Raw genomic sequence first — 23615 nt, forward strand, 5'->3', positions numbered from 1 at the left:
GTATCTACTTGTAATCTTGGTTTAATAATACATATGTTTGCAAATGGTTTCTTGTCTTGTCCTTTGTTAATGCTTGTAGACCACAATGTTAGAGCTTAGAAATTAGAATCATTGAAGTGGTTGGACACTTGGACTGATAAAATAAACATGGAAGCCCCAACCAATAATAGTCTTATTGGGCCTGTAACATGGAAAATTATATTGATAAGCATTAACATAGTCTGGTTGTCTCCTAAGTCCTAACTCCTAAGAGAGGTCCCCTCGGCTCGTCGGGGGTCGAGAGTTCCTAGTTGTTAGAATTTCTGCCTGTAGAAAGATTTTCGATTCAGAGCTAAAACGTCAAATAGCTGGGACGATTGAAATCCCGTCACATGTAGACTCGGAAAAAACATTATAAAATATACACAACTTATAAAAACTATAAATAAAGTCAAAAATCACCCTTTTATTATTATAGAATAAGATACCCTTTCATTCTACTTGTATTATAACGGATTTAAACTGGTTAAAGTTTTCATTGATTATCATAAAACAAAAATACTTTTTTTATAAAATAAAGTGAATTAAAAAAACTATAATAATATAAAGAATTAATTTGTAATAAGATTATGGCTAAAAATCATTGAATTTTACACGCTTTAATCTTTTTGAAATATGATTAATTTACTTAAAAGCAATCACAAAATCATCATGCCATAATTAGGATTATTTTGATAAAACTCTACAATATATCCAAATATTAATTAAACATTTAATGCCGAATCAAAAAAGTGACAAAAAGTTAAAGATTTTAATTAATCATATTATCAAAAAGATTTCAACTAATAATTAATTAATATTTCAACATATTTAAACTAACTCAAGTTCCAATTAGTTTAAAAAAATCAAAAAATTTAATTTTTTGAATGTGAAAGTAAATAAAGTAAGTGAATATTCTAAACTATACAAAGATATGGAATTAATTGTTTTTATGATATTTTGAATAATATTAATAACACTTCCATAAAAAAAGCTTAATATGAACGTTTTACTACGGCTTAAAAGTAAAAACCCATAAATCTTTAACTATAAATATAACCCTTTAGTTTCTCAAAGTGTACACACACTTATTATTATATTTTCTTACGTTGTGATCGTTACATCTCTCTCGATTCTACATTGTCGCTAAAACCCTAAGGTTTGTTGTTCTTTCAAAGCTGTTGATATATCGATTATATGTATACATATATCATTGAATATTAGTTTTGATCTATCAATTGTAATGCGGATTGATTAACCGTTGTTTGCGTTACTGTTGTAGAATATATTTCGAGGTGTGCATGAAACCGAGAAAAACTGGTGGATTTTTGTTTTATGTTCTTGTGATTGTGAAAACTGAACTGGCGGTTTAGTTTTGGTTTTGCATGTTTTAGGGTTAGGGTTTTGCATGTAAAACTGAAAAAAGATATACCCAAAACAAAAACTGACGATTTGGTTTTATATTTTTTATAAAACTGAGCATACGCTTTGGTTTTGGTTTTGCATGTAGTAAAAACCGAAAAAGCCGAACCGATTTGTATACTTTTATTTTTTATTTTTATGTTAAGTGATTTATATGAATTTAATAAATATGTAGCTCAAATATTTTAAACCTAATGTATAATAAATTAATAATCAATTAGTTATTAATTAACAAAGTGATTTAACCTCAAATTAATTATTTTTGGCCTTTTTTTTTCACCCAAAATTTCCAAGCTCAAATGGCAAAAGCGAAAAGCAAAAAGCAAAAACTGAAACCAAATGGTTTTCAAATATTCAAAACCAGAAGTTTCGGTTTTAGGTTCGCATTTAGCCCAAAACTGACTAGACCGAACCGTGCACACCCCTAGATTAAAAGTTGTTTGTGTTACTGCAGTAGAAATAATCAAAATAGGGTATGATTTGGTTATTTTTACTGAGATTGGATTATTAATTACTTTAACTGATTTAAAAATTTTCAAGTTTAATGTTTTTTCCCACTTTGTTTTTTATATAACTGAGAAAGCTGCATGCTTTATTGAAAACACAATTACTAGAACTAGTTCTTATTTGCAAATAACACTAATGCATTTGCAAATATGTAGGTATTGAATATTGAAATCACAGCATCAGAAGTGATGGCAAAAGAGGTTGGATTCAGTTCGAGTTCATCGGTTTCTGATGGCAGTGACGCGAACACTCCAGGATCTCACTGTAGTCGTCGGTAAGCTTCTCGAGTTAACTTTGACCAAGATTTAATATGCTGTCATGTGAATTTCCAACACGACACGAAATTTGCGGGGTTGGGTTTGCTATAAACGGGTTTGGGTCAGCCCGACGGGTTTGCAGGCTGACCTGTTTAACCCGTTTATTTTTTATTTCGTTAAAATGTGCTTTATGTAATAAATAATATTGGTCGGGTATCTTATGTAAAAATTTAAAACTAAAAACGAAATTGACTTAATATTTTATAATTTAAATGTCATTGTTTTATACAAATTTGTAGTTTTTTTTGTTATAAAAATGCAAATTTGAAGTATTATTATGTGAAAACACAACAAACAATCAATATTCTTCGGGCGAAACGGGTCGTTTTCGGGTCAGCCCACAAATGCGCAGGTCGTGTTCAGGTTAGCGTGTCTTACACTATTTTTGGGTTCTGATTCCTGTCAAAATTTCGGGTTTGTGTTGGGTGGGACCCGCCAACCTGCAAACACGACCCGTTTGACTCCACTGATGGTTCATAAAATCTTTTTTAGCTATCTTTTAACCACATTATTAAAGATAACGATATTATATTTTCTTTATCCTATCATAGATTACTGATGTACGTTTTTTTTTTTAATTTGTTTTTGTAGAAGCAGCGGTCAAACTAAACGTTCATCGCAAGCAGGCTGGACCGCTGAACAGGTTAGTTTGTGGCTTATGTAGTCTTCTTGCAGTTAGAGGTGTAAACGAGCTAAGCCGCTCGCGAGGCACTTGAGATCGGCTCTCGGAAAGCTTGAATTGAGCCAAGCTCGAGCCTAAATAGCTTATTTAATAAACAAGCCCGGGCCCAAGCCTGAGCTTCACTTATTGAGCTTGAGCCAGCTCGCGAGCCTAAACGGGCCTATTATTTATATAATTATTATTTAATAAATATTTGATTAATAATAAGTATTTATATATGAAAACTAAATAATGTATATATCATTTATATATAAAACTATAATTAAAATATATTGAAAGATAATTATAAATATATAAAAAAATAAATTAATAAGTAATAAACGAGCCCGAGCCGAGCTTGAGCTTGAGCTTGAGCTTGCATAGCTATTCACGAACCAAGCTCGAGCTCCCATAAGTTAAACGAGCCGAGCTCGAGTCTAGTCAAGCTCGGGCTCAGCTCAGCTCGCTTACACCCCTACTGTTGCAATCAAAATATATGTTTCTTCTTTTACTAATCTTTTGGCTGCAAAAATAAGATACTAATATTACATATATTTTGCATTGCAGGACACTATGTTAGCTGCACAAGTGAAGAAGTAAAGTGTTAAAAACTGGAAGAAAATAGGTAACATTTTATTTTACAGATTTATCAAATGCAACAAAATAAATACCATTTATTTTAAACTTTTTATCTTATTTTCTTTGTTTTTTTTTGTGCAGCTGAACTTATTCCAGGACGAACGGACACGCAATGCCTGCATCGTTGGCAAAAGGTTCTTAATCCGGATGTCATTAAAGGACCTTGGACCAAAGAGGTATCTTGTCGCGTGTTTGTTAACTTTTATGTTAAATGAAGAACACAAAGGTCCACTGTTAACCCCTAACTTAGATTATATAAGAACACAAACTTTAACTAAAAAATCTAAAAACAATAATTGCCGTATTAATTGTTTATTGGATTACATCGAAACAGAAGGCAAGCGGGCAACAAGCTGCGCCGCTACCCCTTTTTGCTGTATTAATTGTTAAATTAATTAGTTAATAACTTTATTTATAAATTCTATGCAGGAGGATGATTGTATTAGACAGTTGGTTGGAATCCATGGCTGCAAGAAATGGTCGTTTATCGCACGACATTTGGCTGGTCGAATTGGCAAACAATGCCGCGAAAGGTAATAACTAAAAACTATTATTATGAAATTATTCACATTTTCATTTGATATTTTATAGTTTAAACATATTATTATGGTTTTTCAGGTGGTACAATCATTTAGATCCACCAATCAAGAAAGATGCATGGACAGATGATGAAGAATCGACTCTTGCGCATTACCATGAGATATTCGGTAATAAATGGGTTGAAATTGCTCGGTTCCTACCCGGAAGGTAAATTTTTTTTTTTTTAGTTAAATTATTTGTTCAGGTTTTAGTTATAGTAAAATATAGTGTTTACATCAAGACAGAATTCTTTATGAATTAATAACAACTAACTTATTCTTTTTTCGTGACAGAACCGACAATGCAATTAAGAATCACTGGAATGGTTCAAAGAAGAGTTTCAATCTAAACTCGCCACCTACAACAAAAAAGAGAAGCATAGAAGTATCAAACACAAGTTCGACGAATGTGGACGTTGGAAATACTCAACCCGAGGGGTTCACCAGATATTCAAAAGTCCACATAGTCGAACCACCAACAACCGAACCGGATAACTTGTTTTTAAGTCTTGGAACACCTGGTTCCACAAGTCACAATCCACCAAAACTCAAGAACTTGATCAATGTGTTGGAAAATAGTGGGTCTGGAACGAACGAATTTAGGCGGTCAAACGGTCAAACTTCTTGCCGTAGCCCTCTTGATCTTACGCTAGGCTTGTCATCGATTAATCGCAGTTCATCATACTCTCGACTACCTCAACCATTTTTAGGAAGACGTTTGGTCTACATGTTTGATGCCGAGTGGGACCCGACAAGGGCGAGTTGTCCCGTTACTTCATCATCATCAGGGAACGTGACACTGACGCTTTGAAACGAGACGTGTTGAAATAGTCATATGGGTGGATCTTAGCTCCTACAGCAAAAGTTGATACATTCATATTAGTGGCACATGTTATGTGAATAATTATGTTTTTGCCTTGTTATGCTTTGTAATTGAAGATGGTGTCTATAATAGATTATTATTATTGTTGTTGTTGTTATTATTTTATTATTATTAAAGTATGGTTTTAATGATTTTGATAGTTTTGTTTATCCTTATCTTTAGAAAACAAAGGTTTAGTTGGTTCTAGTGGGCATGTTTTGTATTTTAGTTATATATTGGGCCAGTGGGGCCCACCTAGAAAAGAACTATATTATCATCTTATCCATTTTTTTGGCATGTGTACCTTTCCAAGTTTGTATATATATCTTATACACTGTTTTTGAATAAAGAGATAATCTGTTAATTACTGTATGGGCCTTTTTCATCTATAAACATGTCTAATGTCTATTGTCTAGTTACATGAAAAAAATCAATAGCATCTTCATCATTCACCAACAAACTTTTCCATTATTGCATTTATTATATATATATTAACATATCTGAATAAATATAATAAACTTTAAAATTGTTACAACTTTTTAAAAAGTTTCTGTTTTTCAAAAAATTGATAGTTTTTTACATATTTTTAAAGACTACTATTTGTTATAAATAAACACAGAGGTAAACTGAAATTGATATATTCTGGCAGTCCTCCAAAAACACTCACGGACATACCAATGGCTTTTTATGTTCTCGCTTTTCGTATCTCTATATCTATGGGTGCAAACGAGCCGAGCCGAGCCGAGCCTGAGCTCGAGCTCGGCTCGTTTCGAGCTTTATTTTCAAAGCTCGAGCTCGGCTTGTTAGTAGATTTTTAAGCTCGGGCTCGGCTCGTTTACTATATATCAACTATATTTTATATAATTAAAATTATTTTTATATTTTTTTTTCTATTATAACTTTATGTATAAAATAATATATATTATTTAGCTATTTTTATTTATTTTATCATAACATTATATATATTAATTAATAATTATTAAATATATATTTTAAAAAATTATATAAATGACATGCCCAGGCTCGTTTATCAAACGAACTTATTTTCAGGCTCGGGCTCGGGCTCGGGCTCGATTAAGCTCAGCTTGATTGAGCTTTTTAACGAGCCGATCTCTAGTAGCTCGGCTCATTTGCACGCCTATCTATGTCTTATCATCAAAACCTTCCTAGATAGACAGACTCTTTCTACACTTGAAAAAATTGCTTTCAAGGTCTCGTCTATTCGATGAATCATTTGAGCTATGATACATACCAGGGAGCTATTGTGCTTTCCTCAAAGAATGGTTGCTTCCAAACGTCCAACACAGGCTACCCGGTGACGTTGGTTCGTGGGCTTGTGGCTGTTCATGAAATATTGTATTGGTATTTAACTAATTAATATTAATATTAATAAGCGCATTCTCATCCAACCCTTTATTTTATGTGAGAGATGTTTTTGTAATTTAGAGAGTGATTTTAGGTGTTGTGAGTGAAGAATTTTTATATTTTAGAAAAAACAATGACTTTTCTGTATATTTGAAAAGTTACTGTTCACACCCTATAATTTTTTAATATTTTTTTAAAGTGGTTGTGAGTGAAGGAAAAAGAAAAATTATTGAAAAAGGTATAAAAAAATATTATTTAATTGAAATAGAGAGAGAAAATATATATAACATTAGATAAGATGCTATCTTATCCTGCTTATGATTGAAATCTGAGATGTCGTATACGGCTTGCGAAGAGTTGGTTTAAAATGTCATTAATAATTAATTAACTTTACATTGGTATCACGTTATTACTGTTATGAAAATAATAAAACTTTAATTTATTCATTCTTAATTTGTGATTTAACTCGGTTTAACTAATATTTAAAATAAAAGAAAAGAAACAAAAAGTAATAAATGTGTGTTTGTTTGCATATAATTGTAGAGTTTTAAGTGAACCCCACCTAGTCACCAACCAAGAGAGAATGGTGCTGGAGGGTAAACAAGGGATAACTTCGACATTGTTATTGGTGGCGTTGTGATTTGGCGTCTGTTTTTGTTGGTGGCATGGCTTTTGACACTGTCTTACGCCTTCACAACTAACGTGTTTGGGTCATGGAATTTGTTACATCGATACTCAATTCTATTTTCAATGTGTTTGGTTGGCAATTGACTTGTGATTCATTAAAAAAATCATATATTCAAAGAAATCTAGCAATAACTCCAAAATTTAATAGAATTCAACCAAAAAATAATAAGATTTCGATTACTCACTGTCGCCGCTACCCCGTCCCAGCAATCCCCCCGACAATTGTGCCCAACCCCCACTGGGTTTATAGCGGCATTGTCAAGACAACCATGACGGGTGATCATTAACGGGGGCTGTAACAACTATACATTTTGATATCGTTACGTTACATTCCGATACCAGCCATTATTGATTGCATTCCAGTTCAAATACATGTATTAGTTACCGTCAATATTGATTACCGTGCGCTCTATCAATACTTATCCAATACCAATACATCTATCAATACGTTCACAACTTCCCGTATATAACCAACTTTCTTTAATTCCTTTAATTCAACTTTCATTTCACTAAAAAGTCAATTCAAGTAAACACTCTTATAAAAACTTTTAATTTAAATCCGTAACAATTTTATTTCTTACGTTATTTTTTTTAACGTCAAACAATAAAATGAGCTACTGATTAAATTTATCATATTAAGATATTTTCGTCTTTTGATATGAGGAAAAACCTCACTTAAGGGCAACGTTCATGAGCATTCGCGTCGAAGGCGTGACAGTGAGGTGAGATAAACTCGTTCAGTTCAATGATCCAACTAGTGATATCCACATATTCGCCTAGTCTCTCATCATTACCCTGTTGCCTCTAAAACTAACTGATGGGGGCAAAAATCGAATTTGGGTTACATGAAACATCCAGCAAGCCTATAAACAAACCGAACGAACAAGAACAAGGGCATGATCGTGTTTGTTCATTTAACTTTAAACGAACACGAACACAATCAATCGATCACATATTTTGTGTTCGTGTTCGTTTATTTAAAAAAATGAACATGTTCATATTCGTTTATGTTCGTTTGTTTAAATTCTAAACGAACAATTCACGAACATAAATGAACATAACTTAACAACGATAAACAAACACAAACAAACATAAACGAACATAAATGTACACACTTAAATGAACAAATATAAAATCATCAAGATAATATTTAATTATTTTCAATTAATATTTAAACGAACATAAATGAACAAAGGAAACATGCGTTCATGCTCGTTAGGTTAATTAAACGAACACAAACTTTTTGTTTATGTACATTCGTTTATTAAATAACTGACTTTCCGCCAAACATTTCATCACACGTTCAGTTCGTTTACGTCTCTTTCTTACCAGCTCACCGTCAGCTCATCTGCTAATCCTTGCATTCAAAAGGTTAATCTCTAACAATAATCTGTAACCGCCTAACAAAATCAGTTATTACTTCTAACGGCCTCTTACCCACCCACTCCACTATAAATACCCACACACACATCACTATATCCTTCGTGCTTATCCCAAAACAAACAAACTCTCTCTCTACATTCACACTACTAACAAGCAAGCTTTCATTCTGTAACAAACAAACTCTTAGCGATGACGTCATCGATTCTGGTGACCGGTGGTGCTGGATTCATCGGCACACACACTGTGGTGCAACTGCTGCATCAAGGATTCAAGGTTACGATCATCGATAACCTCGATAACTCCGTTGAGGAAGCTGTTGATCGAGTTAGAGATCTCGTAGGGCCTCAGCTCTCGCTTAATCTTCACTTTCATGTGGTATGGTTACTCAACTTGCTGGTTTTGGTTCATTTTGTACGGAATTTGATGATTAGTGTGAGGTTTTTGAATCGGTAGTTGAATTCGAGATGCGTGAATTGAATAATTGCTGTTTTACTAATTCGGAGCCCTAATTTGCTTTGTATACTATTGTATACTGTGTGCTTAGGCTTAATTATAGTTGATTCTGTATGTTTAGGCTTAATTATAGTTGATTCTCTGTGCTATACTGATAATATTCAATTTCATGTGGTATTGTTGCTGAACTTGCTGGTTTCATTCATTTTGTACGGAATTTGATGATTAATGTGAGGTTTTAGAATCGGAAGTTGAATTTGAGATGCGTGAATTGAATAATTGCTATTTTACTAATTCGGAGCCCTAATTTACATTGTATACTGTGTGTTTAGGCTTAATTATAGTTGATTCTGTATGTTTAGGCTTTGAGTAATGTGAGATTTGTAGAGATTTTAGAACCGGAAGTTGAATTTGAGTTGCGTGAATTGATGTTTACTGATTCGCAGGCCTAATTTGCGTTGTTGAGGCTTAATTATTGTTGATTCTGTGTGTTTAGGCTTAATTATAGTTGATTTTCTGTGTTTTGCTGATAATATTCGATTTCATGTGGTATAGTTCCTGAACTTGCATGTTTTGATTGATTTTGTACGGAATTTGATGAATAATGAGAGATTAGTAGAGAGTTTAGAACTGAATGTGAAATTTGAGATGTGTTAATTGCTGTTTACTGATTTGAAGCCCTAATTTGCGTTGTTTAAGCTTAATTATTGTTGATTCTGTGTATTTAGGCTTAATTATAGTTGATTCACTGTGTTTTGCTGATAATATTCAATTTCATGTGGTATGGTTACTGAACTTGCTGTTTTTGTAATGATTTTGTACGGAATTTGATGATTGATTTGAGATTTTAGAATCGGAAGTTGAATTTGAGATGCGTGAACTGATTAGATGCTATTTACTAGTTCGGAGCCCTAATTTGCATTGCTTAGGCTTATTATTGCTGATTCTGTGTGTTTTACTAATAATATTCAATTTCATGTGGTATAGTTGCTGTTTTTGATTGATTTTGTACTGAATTTGATGAATAATGCGAGATTTGTTGAGGTTTTAGAATCGGAAGTTGAATTTGAGATGCGTGAATTGAATAATTGCTGTTTACTAGTTTGGAGCCCTAATTTGTGTTGTTTACTGTGTATATAGGCTTAATTATAGTAGATTCTCTGTGTTTTGCTGATAATATTCGCTTGCATGTGGTATAGTTCCTGAACTTGCTATTTTTGATTTATTTTGTACCGAATTTGACAAATATTGTGAGATTTGTAGAGGTTTTAGAATCGGAAGTTGAATTTGAAAGGATTAGATGTCACTGACCTAAAACTGCAACAACTTCTCTTCTAATTCGTATATGATATGTTTGATTTGAAAACTTGTTGTACTTGTTTGCTCTAGTAGTTGTACATATTGTCTTATTGAATACTAGCTTAATCAGAAGTAAAATTAGATGAATGATGTGAGATTTATAGAGATTTTAGAGCCGAAAATTCAATTTGAGATGTGTAAATTTCTATCTACTAGTCTTAGGGGTTTGTTTATGGAGAATTATCTGAACTGTGTGAGGTTTTAGCAACTTGAAGCCCTAATTTGCATTGTTTACTGTGTGTTCGTGTGTTTACGCTTAATTAGAGTTGATTCTCTGTGTTTTGCTGATAATCTTCAATTTAATGTGGTATATTTCATGTGTTGTTGACAAAAGTTCAATTGAGATTTATAAGTTTGTATATGGAGATAAATTCCTGGAATATATGTGAGAATTATAGAAATTCTGAACAATTAAATCGAATGAAGAAGAGTAATCTGAAGTGTGTGTGGTTTTAGAAATTCGAAGCCCTAATTTGTATTGTTTACTGCACTTGTGTGCTCCAGTAATTGTACATATTGTCTTATTAAATGCTAGTTTAGTTGAAGTAAAATTGATCGCAACATATGGTAGATGATCAAATTAACTGTTTTATGTAGTTTACACCATTACCTTATGTTCCTGAGCTTGCATTCAAGAATGTTAGTTCTTCTCAATAATATGAACTGAATTTGGTGGTTGCAGGGTGATATCAGGAATAAGGAAGACCTGGAGAAGCTGTTTTCCCAGGATAAGTAAGTTAATTTTCATGTAAAAGTGTTTAGTGCTTTAACCTTTTACAGATGGTTCTTTAATCCCTAAAATTGATCTTTAATTGTCTGTAGGTTTGATGCTGTGATTCACTTTGCTGGTCTCAAAGCTGTGGCTGAAAGTATGGCTCATCCGTTTCGTTACTTTGATAACAATTTGATTGGATCAATTACTCTGTACCAAGTCATGGCCAAGTACAACTGCAAGAAGGTCCGTCTTGAATCTGCAAATGGTCTCGGATTTACAAATCTGTTGTTATAAGTTATAGTTCTAATCTTAATCTTGATTGTTTTTGTGCAGTTGGTTTTCTCGTCTTCTGCTACTGTTTATGGACAGCCCAAGAGAATTCCATGTGTCGAGGACTTTGAATTGAAGGCAATGAATCCATATGGGCGCACAAAGGTATTATTAACCTGTTTTATTTACTTAACTGCAGTTGTATAAGCGAGTTTTTAAGCTTGAGATATAATTTTAACCTCTCTTTTTGTCTTGATTAGTTGTTTCTTGAAGAGATTGCTCGAGATATTCACACTGCAGATCCCGAGTGGAAAATAATCTTGCTGAGGTACTTTAACCCTGTTGGAGCTCATGAAAGTGGTAAACTCGGTGAAGATCCGATTGGCATCCCAAATAATCTCATGCCTTATATCCAACAAGTTGCTGTTGGTAGATTACCAGAGTTGAACGTTTATGGCCATGATTACCCCACAAATGATGGCACTGCGGTATGCAAATATTGAATTAAAATCAATTTTATAAAATATTAATAATGTGATATAATTTGTTATGATTGATGATAACAGGTTCGTGACTACATCCATGTGATGGATTTAGCTGATGGTCATGTTACCGCTCTTAAAAAGCTTTTCACTAAAGAAGATATAGGTCAGCAACAACTGTTATATATTACAAATGGTTATACTTCAATACCTCATCGTCTAAACTTTTTTCATGCTGACATATATCATGTTCTTTAGGCTGTTTTGCATGTAACCTTGGGACCGGTCGTGGGACCTCTGTTCTCGAAATGGTGACTGCTTTTGAGAAAGCATCTGGAAAGGTCCTCATAACTTTAACCATCTCCATCTCATATTCCATTATAATAATTGTACAATCTGTATCACTAACAAACTTATTATTTTCAGAAAATCCCTATTAAATTCTGCCCGAGAAGGCCCGGAGATGCAACAGAAGTGTATGCATCTACCGATTTAGCTGCACGTGAGCTTAACTGGAAGTATGTAACCAAATGCCTTTTTCATTTTATATTATTCCGTTTTTTTGGTAAATATTAGAGTCATATGCCTAAATGTCTAATAACTAATTTGCTGTGTGTTTGTTTAGGGCAAAATATGGGATTGAGGAGATGTGCAGGGATCAGTGGAACTGGGCAAAACAGAACCCGTGGGGATACAAGAAACCGCCGACCAAATGATACCGGAGGGTATAATATCTTGTTATCTTGTAGTTGAAAGTTCCTTTGAATAATATTGTTTCAACTTGTTACCATGAATTGTGAGAACAAATGGTTACTTTTGTGAATTGTGAATATGGTTTTAGCAATCTTGAAGGTCAAATCAAGAATATGAGAAATTACCATCAGCTTTTCTGGTTTAAGTCTTTCTTTATCATGATAAGTTAGTTTTGTTGCGGTTTGGAACACATACGGTTTGGTTTTGACATCTTGATAGTTTACGGTTTGGAACTTGAAACCGGCCATATAAACCAAACCGATCCTTAAAATTTTGGAAATAGGAATATAAAGTTATATGTATATGTATTATATTATACCCTCAATATTTTAATTATTTAATGCAAAAATGCTTCCTAAAAACAATGGGTTTAAAACAACCAAAACCGAGCCGTCAAGACGTCTTAAACAACCGGGGCAGCTTCGGTTTTCTTTCCGAAGTATGTGGTCTGGCCTAGTATTTTTTCACATAATATCACTGTTATTTATTATCACTGTTAAATGGAAGAGTATATGATTATATGTTAAGTTGAATGCTAGTGGAGCTTAATTGCTCACATAATATCTGTGCAATTTGTTAAGTCAGAGAGAGAGCTCAACTAAGTCATTGCCACCTAATGTTACACATATATTAGTCGTAAATTTTGATGTATAATATTTGTTATTGTTAGTTTCAAATTGGTGTTAATCCAATAAAAAAGGTAAAAATTTATGTCCACTTAAAACATATTCCAAAATTTTGTAAAACCGTTTCACATTAGCAATATCAAGATCCACCATTACCTCACCGAAAACACTACCACCACCACAAACCACCGCCTACAACCACCCAATGTCCACCGAACAACGAGTCTCATGGTCGGATTCTTTCTCCGATGCCCAAACCGCCATCCAGTCCTTGTCCACCATCATCTCCTCCGTCCCACCGCACGTCTCATCCTCCGACTCACCCGCATTCTCCCTCCTCAATGACCCTGATCTCGCCTCGCAAATCTCCGAACACCTTCGACAACCCGACTCGGGTGCCGGAGACAACCAGCTATGCCGCTGGTTCTACGACACATTCCACACCTCCAAACCCGACCTCCAACTCGTCGTCCTGCGCTTCCTCCCCATCATAGCCGGGGTTTACCTTTCGCGGATTCCGCAAAGGAAACCCCTGGCCGGGTTCGAAGCGGTTTTACTGGCAATATACGCCAGCGAAACCACTTCACGAAACGGGCAGGCGATCACGATAAACATCTCGGATCTCTCGCATCCGAGTGTTTACCATGAAAGCAGACACCCGTACCGGACCATGTCAACCGAGCTTAATTTGGTTGTCGTGTCCCCCGGGTTGGAGCCTCAAGGCACCATCCGGTCAACCAAACGCGCACGAATCATCGGGGTGGCACTCGAGCTTTACCATAGCAAGATCGTTGATATTCCGGCTCAATCAAAACTCGATTTTTGTGAGTTTTGCGTCGTGTGGGCGGGCCAAGACGGAGAGTACTTCAAAGATTTCCCAAATGAGGGTAAAATAGAAAATGATCAAATAAAAGGAAAAGAAAGTGACATCAAGAATGAAGGCAGGATATTGTTGCCATGGGAGATGTTGCAGCCAATGTTGAGGATATTAGGACATTGTTTGATGGGTATAAATAAGAATAATGGAAAGAACAAAGAACTGCATGAGGCTGCATGCCGTGCGTGCAGGAGTCTGTATGCGCGGGCACTGCATGATATTAACCCGAAGGCGATTTTGGCTGTCGGTAGTCTTCTTAAGCTTATTAATATCCAGAAAACTTGTGTTGACCATACCGAGTTACCCGTTACCAAAGTCATCAATCTTTGATAATGTTTAGCTCTACTAATAAAGAAGGATGTACATTTCTTGAAATTTGCTTGATTCTGGTTTGTGAACATCCATGATTTGTGTAATGTTTACTCTCAAGTAGTGAATAATTTGTGTTTGGGAATTTGTTTGTTGATTGATTATCTAGTTATTGTGTTTTCAATCTAAGCACACGTTTCTGCATTCCTTTTTCAAAAAATATATTAATGATGAAAATTGAAACCACTTCTGTTTACGTTACGGTGACGTGACAACAGATTTCACTCATGAGATTGTTACACATAGTCAAATACCCTTGGTAAAGCATAAAAAACCAGAATTACTTTTATCAACTTAATGTACATGAAATAAACATTAAAAGAAAAAAAAATAGACCATATATATAACACACCTTGGCAAGTGATGGGCAATTTAATCAAAATATTCATTTAAGTCATAAAAGATTTTATGTAGAGTGTGATTACGAGACACCACTTTTACATACAGGTCATACATACCATTAGTCATACATATTACATGCTATATAAGTTTGTAAGCAATTAAATCATTTATTTCTTTTAGTTAGAGAAAATATCATACACATATTTAAATTGCCCATATGACTATATTAATTTTTGTTTTATGCTGTTGATCCAAATCAAGGAAACTAAGATACTTTTTTTTATTATTATTTTTATTATTATTATTATTATTATTATTATTATTATTATTATTATTATTATTATTATTATTATTATTTTGTGGATCGTGAGTTTGAAAGCAACATCTACCCATTAACCAAATTTCATATTTGTGTTGTTAGACCAAGTCATCACTCTTGAAAGTTAAAACTTAAAACCGTGTTTCATAGCAAATCATATTCAAGAAGTTGACATTTTTTTTCTTCTCACAATTTCTTGGTAAACTATAATTTTGACTTTATCAAGAATAATAAATTATAAAATAATAAAAAACAACTCATTTTTCACACAAACATTTAAAATTTTTTTACTACATTATCATACTTTTATACCATCTGATTTACTATGGGACATGTCGTGGGGACGCCAATGATGGCGTACACTATTTAATCGTTTTATAGTAAATTATATAATTAACTACCGGCAAAGTTCTCACCGGAATCCCAATCGCCACCCGACCAACATTCACCTCCGGCAACCATCGCACATCCGAACCACCTTTCTTTCGAAAAACCGAACTATCCAACTTCACCATCACATTAACAACACCATGACCCTTGGAACCATCTTTCTTCCTCAACCTATAACTCAACCACCTCACCGTCCCAACCGACGCCATCCCATCGACAAAATCCGCCACCGGAATCCCACACCACCCTAACAACCTAGGACCCAATAACACCCGGTTGGTGTATAAATATAAATAAATGCATGAACATTTATTATAGAAAAATTCACTAGGGTCAATAATATTGGAAAGATCAAACTTGTCACCCCAAGTGGGATTAACTCCTCCTTCATGGTCCACCGTGGTTGTGTACACGTGGCTTCGGTGAGCACCAGGAGGGGTGGTGGTGAGCTGGATGAAAGGTTGGAGGTTGTGAGTAAAAAAAGATAGTTTCTTTAGGCCTTGGGCTGATATTATAGTGATCTCCATTTATAAGAACTTATTATTGGTTGGTGATCATGGGTGTTTTGACTTAGTGGTAGCCTGGTTGCTTCTTAAAAGAGAGGTCACAAGACAGGTTTTACTCATTTGTTAGGGTTTTTTGAGTAATGTTAAATAACTGAGACATGAAACAGTTGAAATTTTGTCACAGGTTTATCTAAAAAACCGTTTCCGCAAAAACAATGGTTGGTGGAGTGATAGGATGTGGAGGTATATATGGGAGGTGAGGGTGGTGAGTGGTGGTTCTAGGGAGGTGCTTGGAGAGTGACTGAGTAGTTTCTTTTTTAAGTGGATGGTGTTGATGTGTTTAAGTGTCAAACTTAGTGGATAATTTCAAGTTTGGAAGTTTCATATGAAGTGCTTCATGTAGCAAATAATTTAATAAAATAATGTGTTGGTGGGCTGCTCAACAACTATTAGCGGATCTAGTTGGGCCTGGATTTTCAAAGTGTCACTCATGAGCCTAATGGTGTCAATAAACAGGTTTAGATCAAAATGGTTAGGACTCGGGCCAACCCACTAGTTCGTATGCTGGTTCGTAGTCTCGTTTTCTCAAACTGGTTTGGACCCAACCCGATTTTAAAAACATGCTAAGAAATGTTTTTTTTGGTTCCCAAACTGCTTTCATCCGGCTCAACATTCTTGCTTTCAAACCGATTTAAAAACCGATTCGGTTTCTTTCGAACCGGTTTTGACTGTGCCTTGACCAACCCGGACCATTTTGGGATATAACTCAGCTTTGTATATGTCTGCATGTGCCCATTGTTCACCACCATTTCATATTTTTCATTTGTTTATGTTAGTTCCTTTATGTGCATTTGTTTAGAATGATTTGTTTGATATACTCATTTAAATTTTAGTCTAGCTTGATGAAATTAAAATATTATGTATTAATATTTAGTCTAGTTTTATTAATTTTAAGCCTAATAATTTGATGTTTACGTTTACTTTTTAGTTTGTATTTGCTCTATTATTTTGGCTATATTCGTTCATCAATCATCCATGTGAAGTTTTTGTTCGTTTGTGTTTACAAACCGTTCGTTTGAACTATTAACGAATGGACATAAACAAACATGAACACATTCATTTTCTTAACAAAGGGTTCGCTTAACTGTTCGTGTCTGACTAAAGTTAAACGAACAAACATGAATATACCCTGTTCCGTCCATGCTTGCTCTATTCGTTTACACACCTTGGATGCATGTTGTGGAATTGACAAGCAATCAGTAAGAGTGATATGACAAGTGATCTAGTGAGGCAACTTTACTACTTTAAACAACTAGCAGTTTCCAGAGCCATTTGTGAGGCTTGTTAAAAAACAAGACCTAAAGATATAACATTTTTCTTTCATTAAATTATAATCAATTCAAACATAAAATAAAATACATTATTTTTCCCTTTATGAAATAACCTATCAAGGCCACTAATACTAATAAACATAATAATGTAATAATCAATTAACTGCAGCTGAGCCTTGAACTCGTGACCTCTACTCCTTCATTCCATGAGCTTCACACACCTCATAAAAACCAATCATCCAAAACAGTAACTTACACAAAACTTCTAATTTGTAAAACTTATATTAAACTTCTAACTTTAAACAATATTCAAAATCAAAACTTGCAAATTAATCAGCATAATAATTCATCTTCAAATTTATAATTATTGTTCTTCATTAATTCATGATCATCATCATCATCATTGATTCATCAATTCCAGATCCGATTTTAATTACATTTTCACCGCCACCGCCTATCGTAAACCTCACCTTCTTCCTCTTGTCCGGCAGCTTACTCACTTCCTTAATTAATTTTAATTCTACCGTACCAGATTTCATCTCCGACACGGTTTCATCTTCAACCGTTATCTCTCCGGCGAGTTTCGGAAACTCCGGCAGCCACGTCGGTATGTGTCTCATTTTCAGTCTCAATTCATCACTCTCGTTGCCAAAACACGGCGGATTTCGCCGGGGCTCCTGCCGCCGGCGAGGCAACGGTTTCGAAAACGGAATCTCGCGAGTGAACCTAACGAATCTCATTATATCACGAAAAATTGTTGAATCACTAAACACAGATAACCGTCTGTTAACAACATCCGAGTTGCCGTTAAATCCGACATCATAATGAACGTCTTCGAGTGCGTGGATGACGTCATAGAGGTTACAATCCGTACGGCCGGTGGAGTTAGCGAAAACCGCAGCGGACTTAGCTAACGACTGGATGTACGTCACGGTGACGGAGGCTAGGGTTTCGAGAGCTGACGATTGAGCGCGTTTGTATCCGACGGAGGTGCAGATTTGTGCCACGGCGAGCTTCACGGCGGCGGTGTGGAGATCCGGTGGTGATTCCGATGAAGTGTTTGCTTGAGATTCGGAGGATGAAGCTTTCGATTTGTTGGTCTTCTTCCTCTTCGTCTTCATCGTTGAGAGGTAGTTTCAATTTTCAAAACCCTAGTTTTTTTTTAGTTGTTTAATCTGTTTGTTTCCCTCTGAAACTGTTATTGGGCTGTTTAGTGGATTGTTCGATGGCCCAATTATTAAAATGGGCCTGTTTAAAACTATTTTTATTTTTAGATGAGTTAATGGCCATTTTCGTCCCTGTGGTTTGCTACTTTCGCCACTTCAGTCCAAAATTTTTAATTTTGTCAATTTAGTCCTCATAGTTTTAAATTTTAGCCAATTACGTCCCATCCGTCTAACGGCATCCAGCTATGCCGTTAGTTTAAGGGTATTTTTGTCTTTCTCCTTTTAATTTTGAGTTAATGGTCATTTTAGTCCCTGTGGTTTGATATCTTTGCCAATTCAGTCCAAAGTTTGAAAATTTGTCAATTTAATGTTCAGTTTAATTCAGTTTTTTTTATTTTTTATGTTTTTTGTTTATAACCCTAAAGAGCATAATTCAAACCCAAAACCATCGAGCAACCTCAAATACTGGTATGCATTTACTCTGTTGACAACAGTAATCATACCCCCCCCTTATATTTAGTTTCTAGACATTTCCTAAAATCTTCTCCATGGTGGAATTCAATTGTAAGGTGGTCAAGGTAATTCCCTGAAATCGAATTATACACAAAAAACTAAAAATTGTTTTGTTGATTAATGTATAATAGTTGATTACGACCCAGATTTTCGTTATGATATGTTAATCTCTAAACCCTAAATATTATGCATTCATCAAAGAAACGATTTTTAATTTTTTTCGTACAATTCGGTTTCACGGAATTGCTTTGACCACTTTACCATTGAATTCCACCATGGGGGAGAGTTTAGGAACCGTCTAGAAACTAAATACGAGAGGAGGGGGTATGATTACTGCTGTCGACAGAGTAAATGCAGACTTGTTTTGGGCTTGGATAATGCTCTCTAGGGTTATAGAAAAAAACTGACTTAAATTGACAAAATTTCAAACTTTGGACTGAATTGGCAAAAGTATCAAACCACGGGGACGAAAATGACCAATAACTCAAAATAAAAAGGAGAAAGACAAAAATACCCTTAAACTAACGGCATAGCTGGATGCCGTTAGACGGATAGGATGTAATTGGCTAATATTTAAAACTATGAGGACTAAATTGACAAAAATACAAATTTTGGACTGAAGTGGCGAAAGTAGCAAACCACAGGGACGAAAATGGCCATTAACTCTTTTTAGATTATGAGTTAAGTTGTGTCTTAACTAGTAGGGCTGTTCACGAACCAAGCGAGGGCTTGCTCGTTGTTTGGCTCGTTTTAAATCGAACCGAGCTAAAATTGAACCGAGTATTTTCTGGCATTTTTCGACCGGTATCGAGCGAGTTCGGAGCATTACTTTTTTTTTCTTTTTTTCCCTTTAAATTCTTTTATAAGGAACACGTTTGAAGTTGAATATGATGTGCATGAAAATAAATTAGTAGTTTTAGAAAAATACTAGTAGTAGCTTGTAATTTTTGATAAAATTGAAGTTTGAAGTTGAAAATAATATAATAAAACAATTTATAATTAAAAAATAATTGTTATATAAATATATATGCACAAATATATAACTTATTTTTATAATTATCTTTAATATTAAAATATTGAAAACTAAATATAATTATTTTTTATATTTAAAGTACTTGAAAATATTTAATAATTAAAAGATGTTATATTTAATATTCAGTTTTCAATATTCAAGATAGTTATTAAAACAAAATATATATTTATGAGTATAAATATATATATATATATATATATATATATATAATGAATTAAAAATATTCGGGCCGAACTGAATCAAGCGGACCTTTGCTCGTTGTTTGGCTCGTTTACAAACCGAACCGAGCGGAGCGGCTCATTACAATCGAGCGAAAAAACAAGCGAGCATTTTCCTAGCAAATTCCAAACGAGCGCGAGCGGTTTGGACACCCCTATTCTTAACCGATATTTATTTGGACACTTTGAACTCAAATCAGTCCAGCCCAGTTAGGCGATAATTAAGCAAACCATAACTAGCTCATAAACCAAAACCGACACTAAATGTACAAATCGTAATCGTTCAACTGAACCGAAACTAAAACCAATTAATAACCGTTTGCCTTTTGTATTGACGTAAACACTACTTTTTAATGAAATGCATTATTAATAGTGAATAAATTATATGCATGTTAACACGGTTATTGTTAGCAAGGTTAATTTCAATTTCGATAGGTTAATGGTTATTTAAGTAGGTTATTATCGGTTAATAAACGAACCGGTTACATAAGTTAGGGATTTTCCACTCAAAAGCCACTTAGGAACCATAACTGGTATTCCAAAAACTGGTTAACCAGCATTTGCACCTCTAACAAGCATAACTGAACTATACAACAACCAAAAACAAAAGCCTGATGGGTTTCGGTATGAAATATACATGGTCTGGTTTTAACAGCTTGAAAGTTGAAACGGTGTAAACCAAACTGAAGGTTTTTTTATTTATCATTTTGGAATACAAAGCTATATAGGTATATGCATGATATTCATATTGTATATTTTTCACAAATCATAGCTAACAGTTCGGTCCAAAATTTTCAACAAAAGCGGTGAAACCAGAAACATCCCTCCCTACCTTACACTTTGGGTTTTTTTTTTTTTTTTTTGTGTGAGAAACCTAATCGGACTATGTGAACCCAAGTTATTGACTTTTACTATGTTGATTCACGTTCATGAATCATGTGGCCGACAAATTATAATCTTTGAAAATACAACTAACTAGTCTATGTAAAGTATGATTAAAGTAAACACAAACAAACAATATAGATAAATTATTATTATTAACTTCCTACTTAATTTACCGAAGAAATTATCAAACTTAAAATCCCAAAATTGACAATAGGAATATGTACTACAATTGACTATTCAGATATATAATTGACTATTAAAGTAGGTCCCACATAACCAACGTGACAATTTGCAATTTTGCATAGGTGTCTAGAAGAATATAAGACCCTTATTATATGAAAAAGAAAACTAAAGTTTTTTATACAACCTATGAAGAACATAGTCATGACATCCTTTCCACTTATAGAAAACATAGTTTGAGATTGTTTTTCAATCCCACCATCCCAAGATAGATGTCTATTGTATCGGATACTGTATCTGTATCAAAAATCTGAAATGCTGGGTACCGATAAAATTCTTAGTAATAGTAAACAAATAATAAAAATAAGCAAATAATTATGTCATACTTTCAAATTTTGTTCTATTCTCAAACATTTTACCTTTCCAGTTGTGTTTTTATTTTTATTATACTTTATTTAACACAAAATCAGTTTTTCAAACATTTGTCATGTTACTTATACAAATGAAATAAACAATGTAACATGTTGTCTATTCATGTGAAGACTACCGTTTCTCTTTTGGCTTGTGCCTAGACTTATACATCAAGAATACAAATTAATACAACTAAATACAACTCCAAATTTACATTGATGTTTGCTCTTGCATCTCATCATCGGGCCGTTCTCCAATCGCGTTCTCTTCTAACCTCCTCACACGCTTCGCCCCAATCGACACCCCAAACAACCGCGGACACATCTTTTCTTCCTCCATCGGATCACCACCGCCACCTTCAACAACTTTCTCCAATGATGCATTCTCTATTATTTCCTGTTGGCCCACCATAAAATTACTCATCATAGTAACCACATTACAACACATACTTCTTAGATGATCGAGTTCGCATCTCAAATTACAATTTTGCTCTTTTAATCGCTCGTTCTCTTCAATAAGATGTGTTCTTGAAATACTAGACTGGCTATTATTAATCATAGTAGCCGTTGGTGACGAATTTGATGATCCGCCTCGTTCTTCACTTGAATTTCCAGATGTTGATACGGGCATAGCTACAATCGGGATTGAAGTTGTCACCGCAGGCGTAGGCTGTGTAGTCGGAGTGATAATTTTCCTACGGTGAATCTCCCGTAGGAGAGATTTTTCACCTCTACGAAAGTAGTCATTAGCGAATTCCCAACGATCCGATACAATTTTCCTAAATCCCTACAATACACAAAAAGGTTAGGAAGCTAAATATAACATAGCTCATAAGTTATAAAATAAAGAGTAAACTGCGGTTTTCGTGCCCGTGGTTTGTCCAAATCTGCGGTTTTAGTCAAATAGTTTCAAATTTGTGATTTTTGTCCCCATAGTTTCATTTCACTTGCAATTAAACCCGAATTCACTAAACTTGTTAAGTCTGGTCGTTAAACCCATTCCTTCACTTGAGGGAGCAGCTTTGTCCTTTTTCTCCCCAAATAAACCCCGGTCTTAATTCGCAAGCCTCATCACGTGAGGGGCTAGTGTGTGTTTTGGGAAAAAAGGACAAAACTACCCCTCACGTGAAGGACATGTTGTTGGGTTTAACGACTAGACTTAATGGGTTCAGTGAATTCCGGTTTAATTGCAAGCGAAATGAAACCACAAGAACGAAAATCGCAATTTTGAAACTATTTGACTAAAACTGCAGACTTAGACAAACCACGTACACGAAAAACACAATTCACTCTAAAATAAATGACACATCAATAAATGGCACTATCAAAACAGAACAGAGCTATTGGTAGGGTCTAGTTCTTGCATAAGTGTTTAGCTGGCGAATAAAGCTCGAATAATTATTATGTTTGAAGTACTTGGGAAGCAGATCTCGCGCGAATTCAGCCGGTTTCCAAACAATAAACGCGTTTCCATGTTCATTCCACGAAATCATTTCGTCTAATGCCGGATCGTCAACGAGCTGATACGTTTTAGTCAAAAACGGCGTCGGAATCGTTCGTTGCGAGTCACCGGTTTTATCCATCGCCATTGATCCTACTCTAAATAATAAAACTAATTAATCACAACCGAAGTGTTGTATTCTTTACATAAAAATATAAGCATCCACATAAACAACACAACAAGCTGCCGCTAGCCCTTTTTAATACCATAACAAAGTCTTTTAAAAACCTCGGAGTCATATTAATATATTATTCTATACAACTTTGTGACATCTAATAAAAATGTAGCAATATTATTACTCAAGAAGAAGTTGAGTAATAATAATAATAACAATAATTGATTACCTGAATGGGTTGTTGTTGCCGGAGAATGGAGGGTGTTCTAGAAGATTCTGGGTGGTGGAGAGGAGAGAGTAAAAGTAGAGAGGATGGATGGTGGTCTTTTCGTGGGTTCGAGAAGGATGGATATTTAAAGAAAA

At 34.5% G+C, this 23615-nt stretch overlaps 4 protein-coding genes and 1 pseudogene across 4 annotated transcripts; 3 read left to right on the plus strand and 2 right to left on the minus strand.

The window, feature by feature from the left end:
• Positions 1 to 147: 147 nt before the first annotated feature.
• Positions 148 to 4953, plus strand: LOC143599691 (transcription factor MYB3R-3-like; annotated as a pseudogene).
• A 3622-nt stretch (positions 4954 to 8575) lies between these two features.
• LOC143599690 (bifunctional UDP-glucose 4-epimerase and UDP-xylose 4-epimerase 1-like) lies at positions 8576 to 12450 on the plus strand. Its single transcript, XM_077077591.1, has 9 exons — positions 8576 to 8814; positions 10934 to 10983; positions 11074 to 11209; positions 11300 to 11401; positions 11497 to 11724; positions 11803 to 11884; positions 11977 to 12059; positions 12145 to 12236; positions 12344 to 12450. The coding sequence occupies exons 1-9, from the start codon at positions 8629 to 8631 to the stop codon at positions 12432 to 12434; spliced, it is 1050 nt and encodes a 349-aa protein (XP_076933706.1). The 5' UTR covers positions 8576 to 8628; the 3' UTR covers positions 12435 to 12450.
• An 852-nt stretch (positions 12451 to 13302) lies between these two features.
• LOC143599692 (uncharacterized) lies at positions 13303 to 14304 on the plus strand. The gene has a single exon (XM_077077592.1). The coding sequence runs from the start codon at positions 13303 to 13305 to the stop codon at positions 14302 to 14304; it is 1002 nt and encodes a 333-aa protein (XP_076933707.1).
• Positions 14305 to 15366: 1062 nt separating this feature from the next.
• LOC143599693 (BON1-associated protein 2-like) lies at positions 15367 to 15983 on the minus strand. Its single transcript, XM_077077593.1, has one exon. The coding sequence runs from the start codon at positions 15919 to 15921 to the stop codon at positions 15367 to 15369; it is 555 nt and encodes a 184-aa protein (XP_076933708.1). The 5' UTR covers positions 15922 to 15983.
• Positions 15984 to 21762: 5779 nt separating this feature from the next.
• Positions 21763 to 23225, minus strand: LOC143599694 (heat stress transcription factor B-2b-like). Its single transcript, XM_077077594.1, has 2 exons — positions 23001 to 23225; positions 21763 to 22423 (listed from the first exon to the last, which is right to left on the minus strand). Exons 1-2 carry the CDS (start codon positions 23223 to 23225, stop codon positions 21848 to 21850), a joined length of 801 nt encoding a protein of 266 aa, XP_076933709.1. The 3' UTR covers positions 21763 to 21847.
• Positions 23226 to 23615: the final 390 nt, after the last annotated feature.

Source organism: Bidens hawaiensis, unplaced genomic scaffold (assembly GCF_021521415.1).
Source record: "Bidens hawaiensis isolate Kalapana, Puna unplaced genomic scaffold, B.hawaiensis_p1.1 tig00052513_1, whole genome shotgun sequence".
Classification (NCBI taxonomy): Eukaryota; Viridiplantae; Streptophyta; class Magnoliopsida; order Asterales; family Asteraceae; genus Bidens; species Bidens hawaiensis.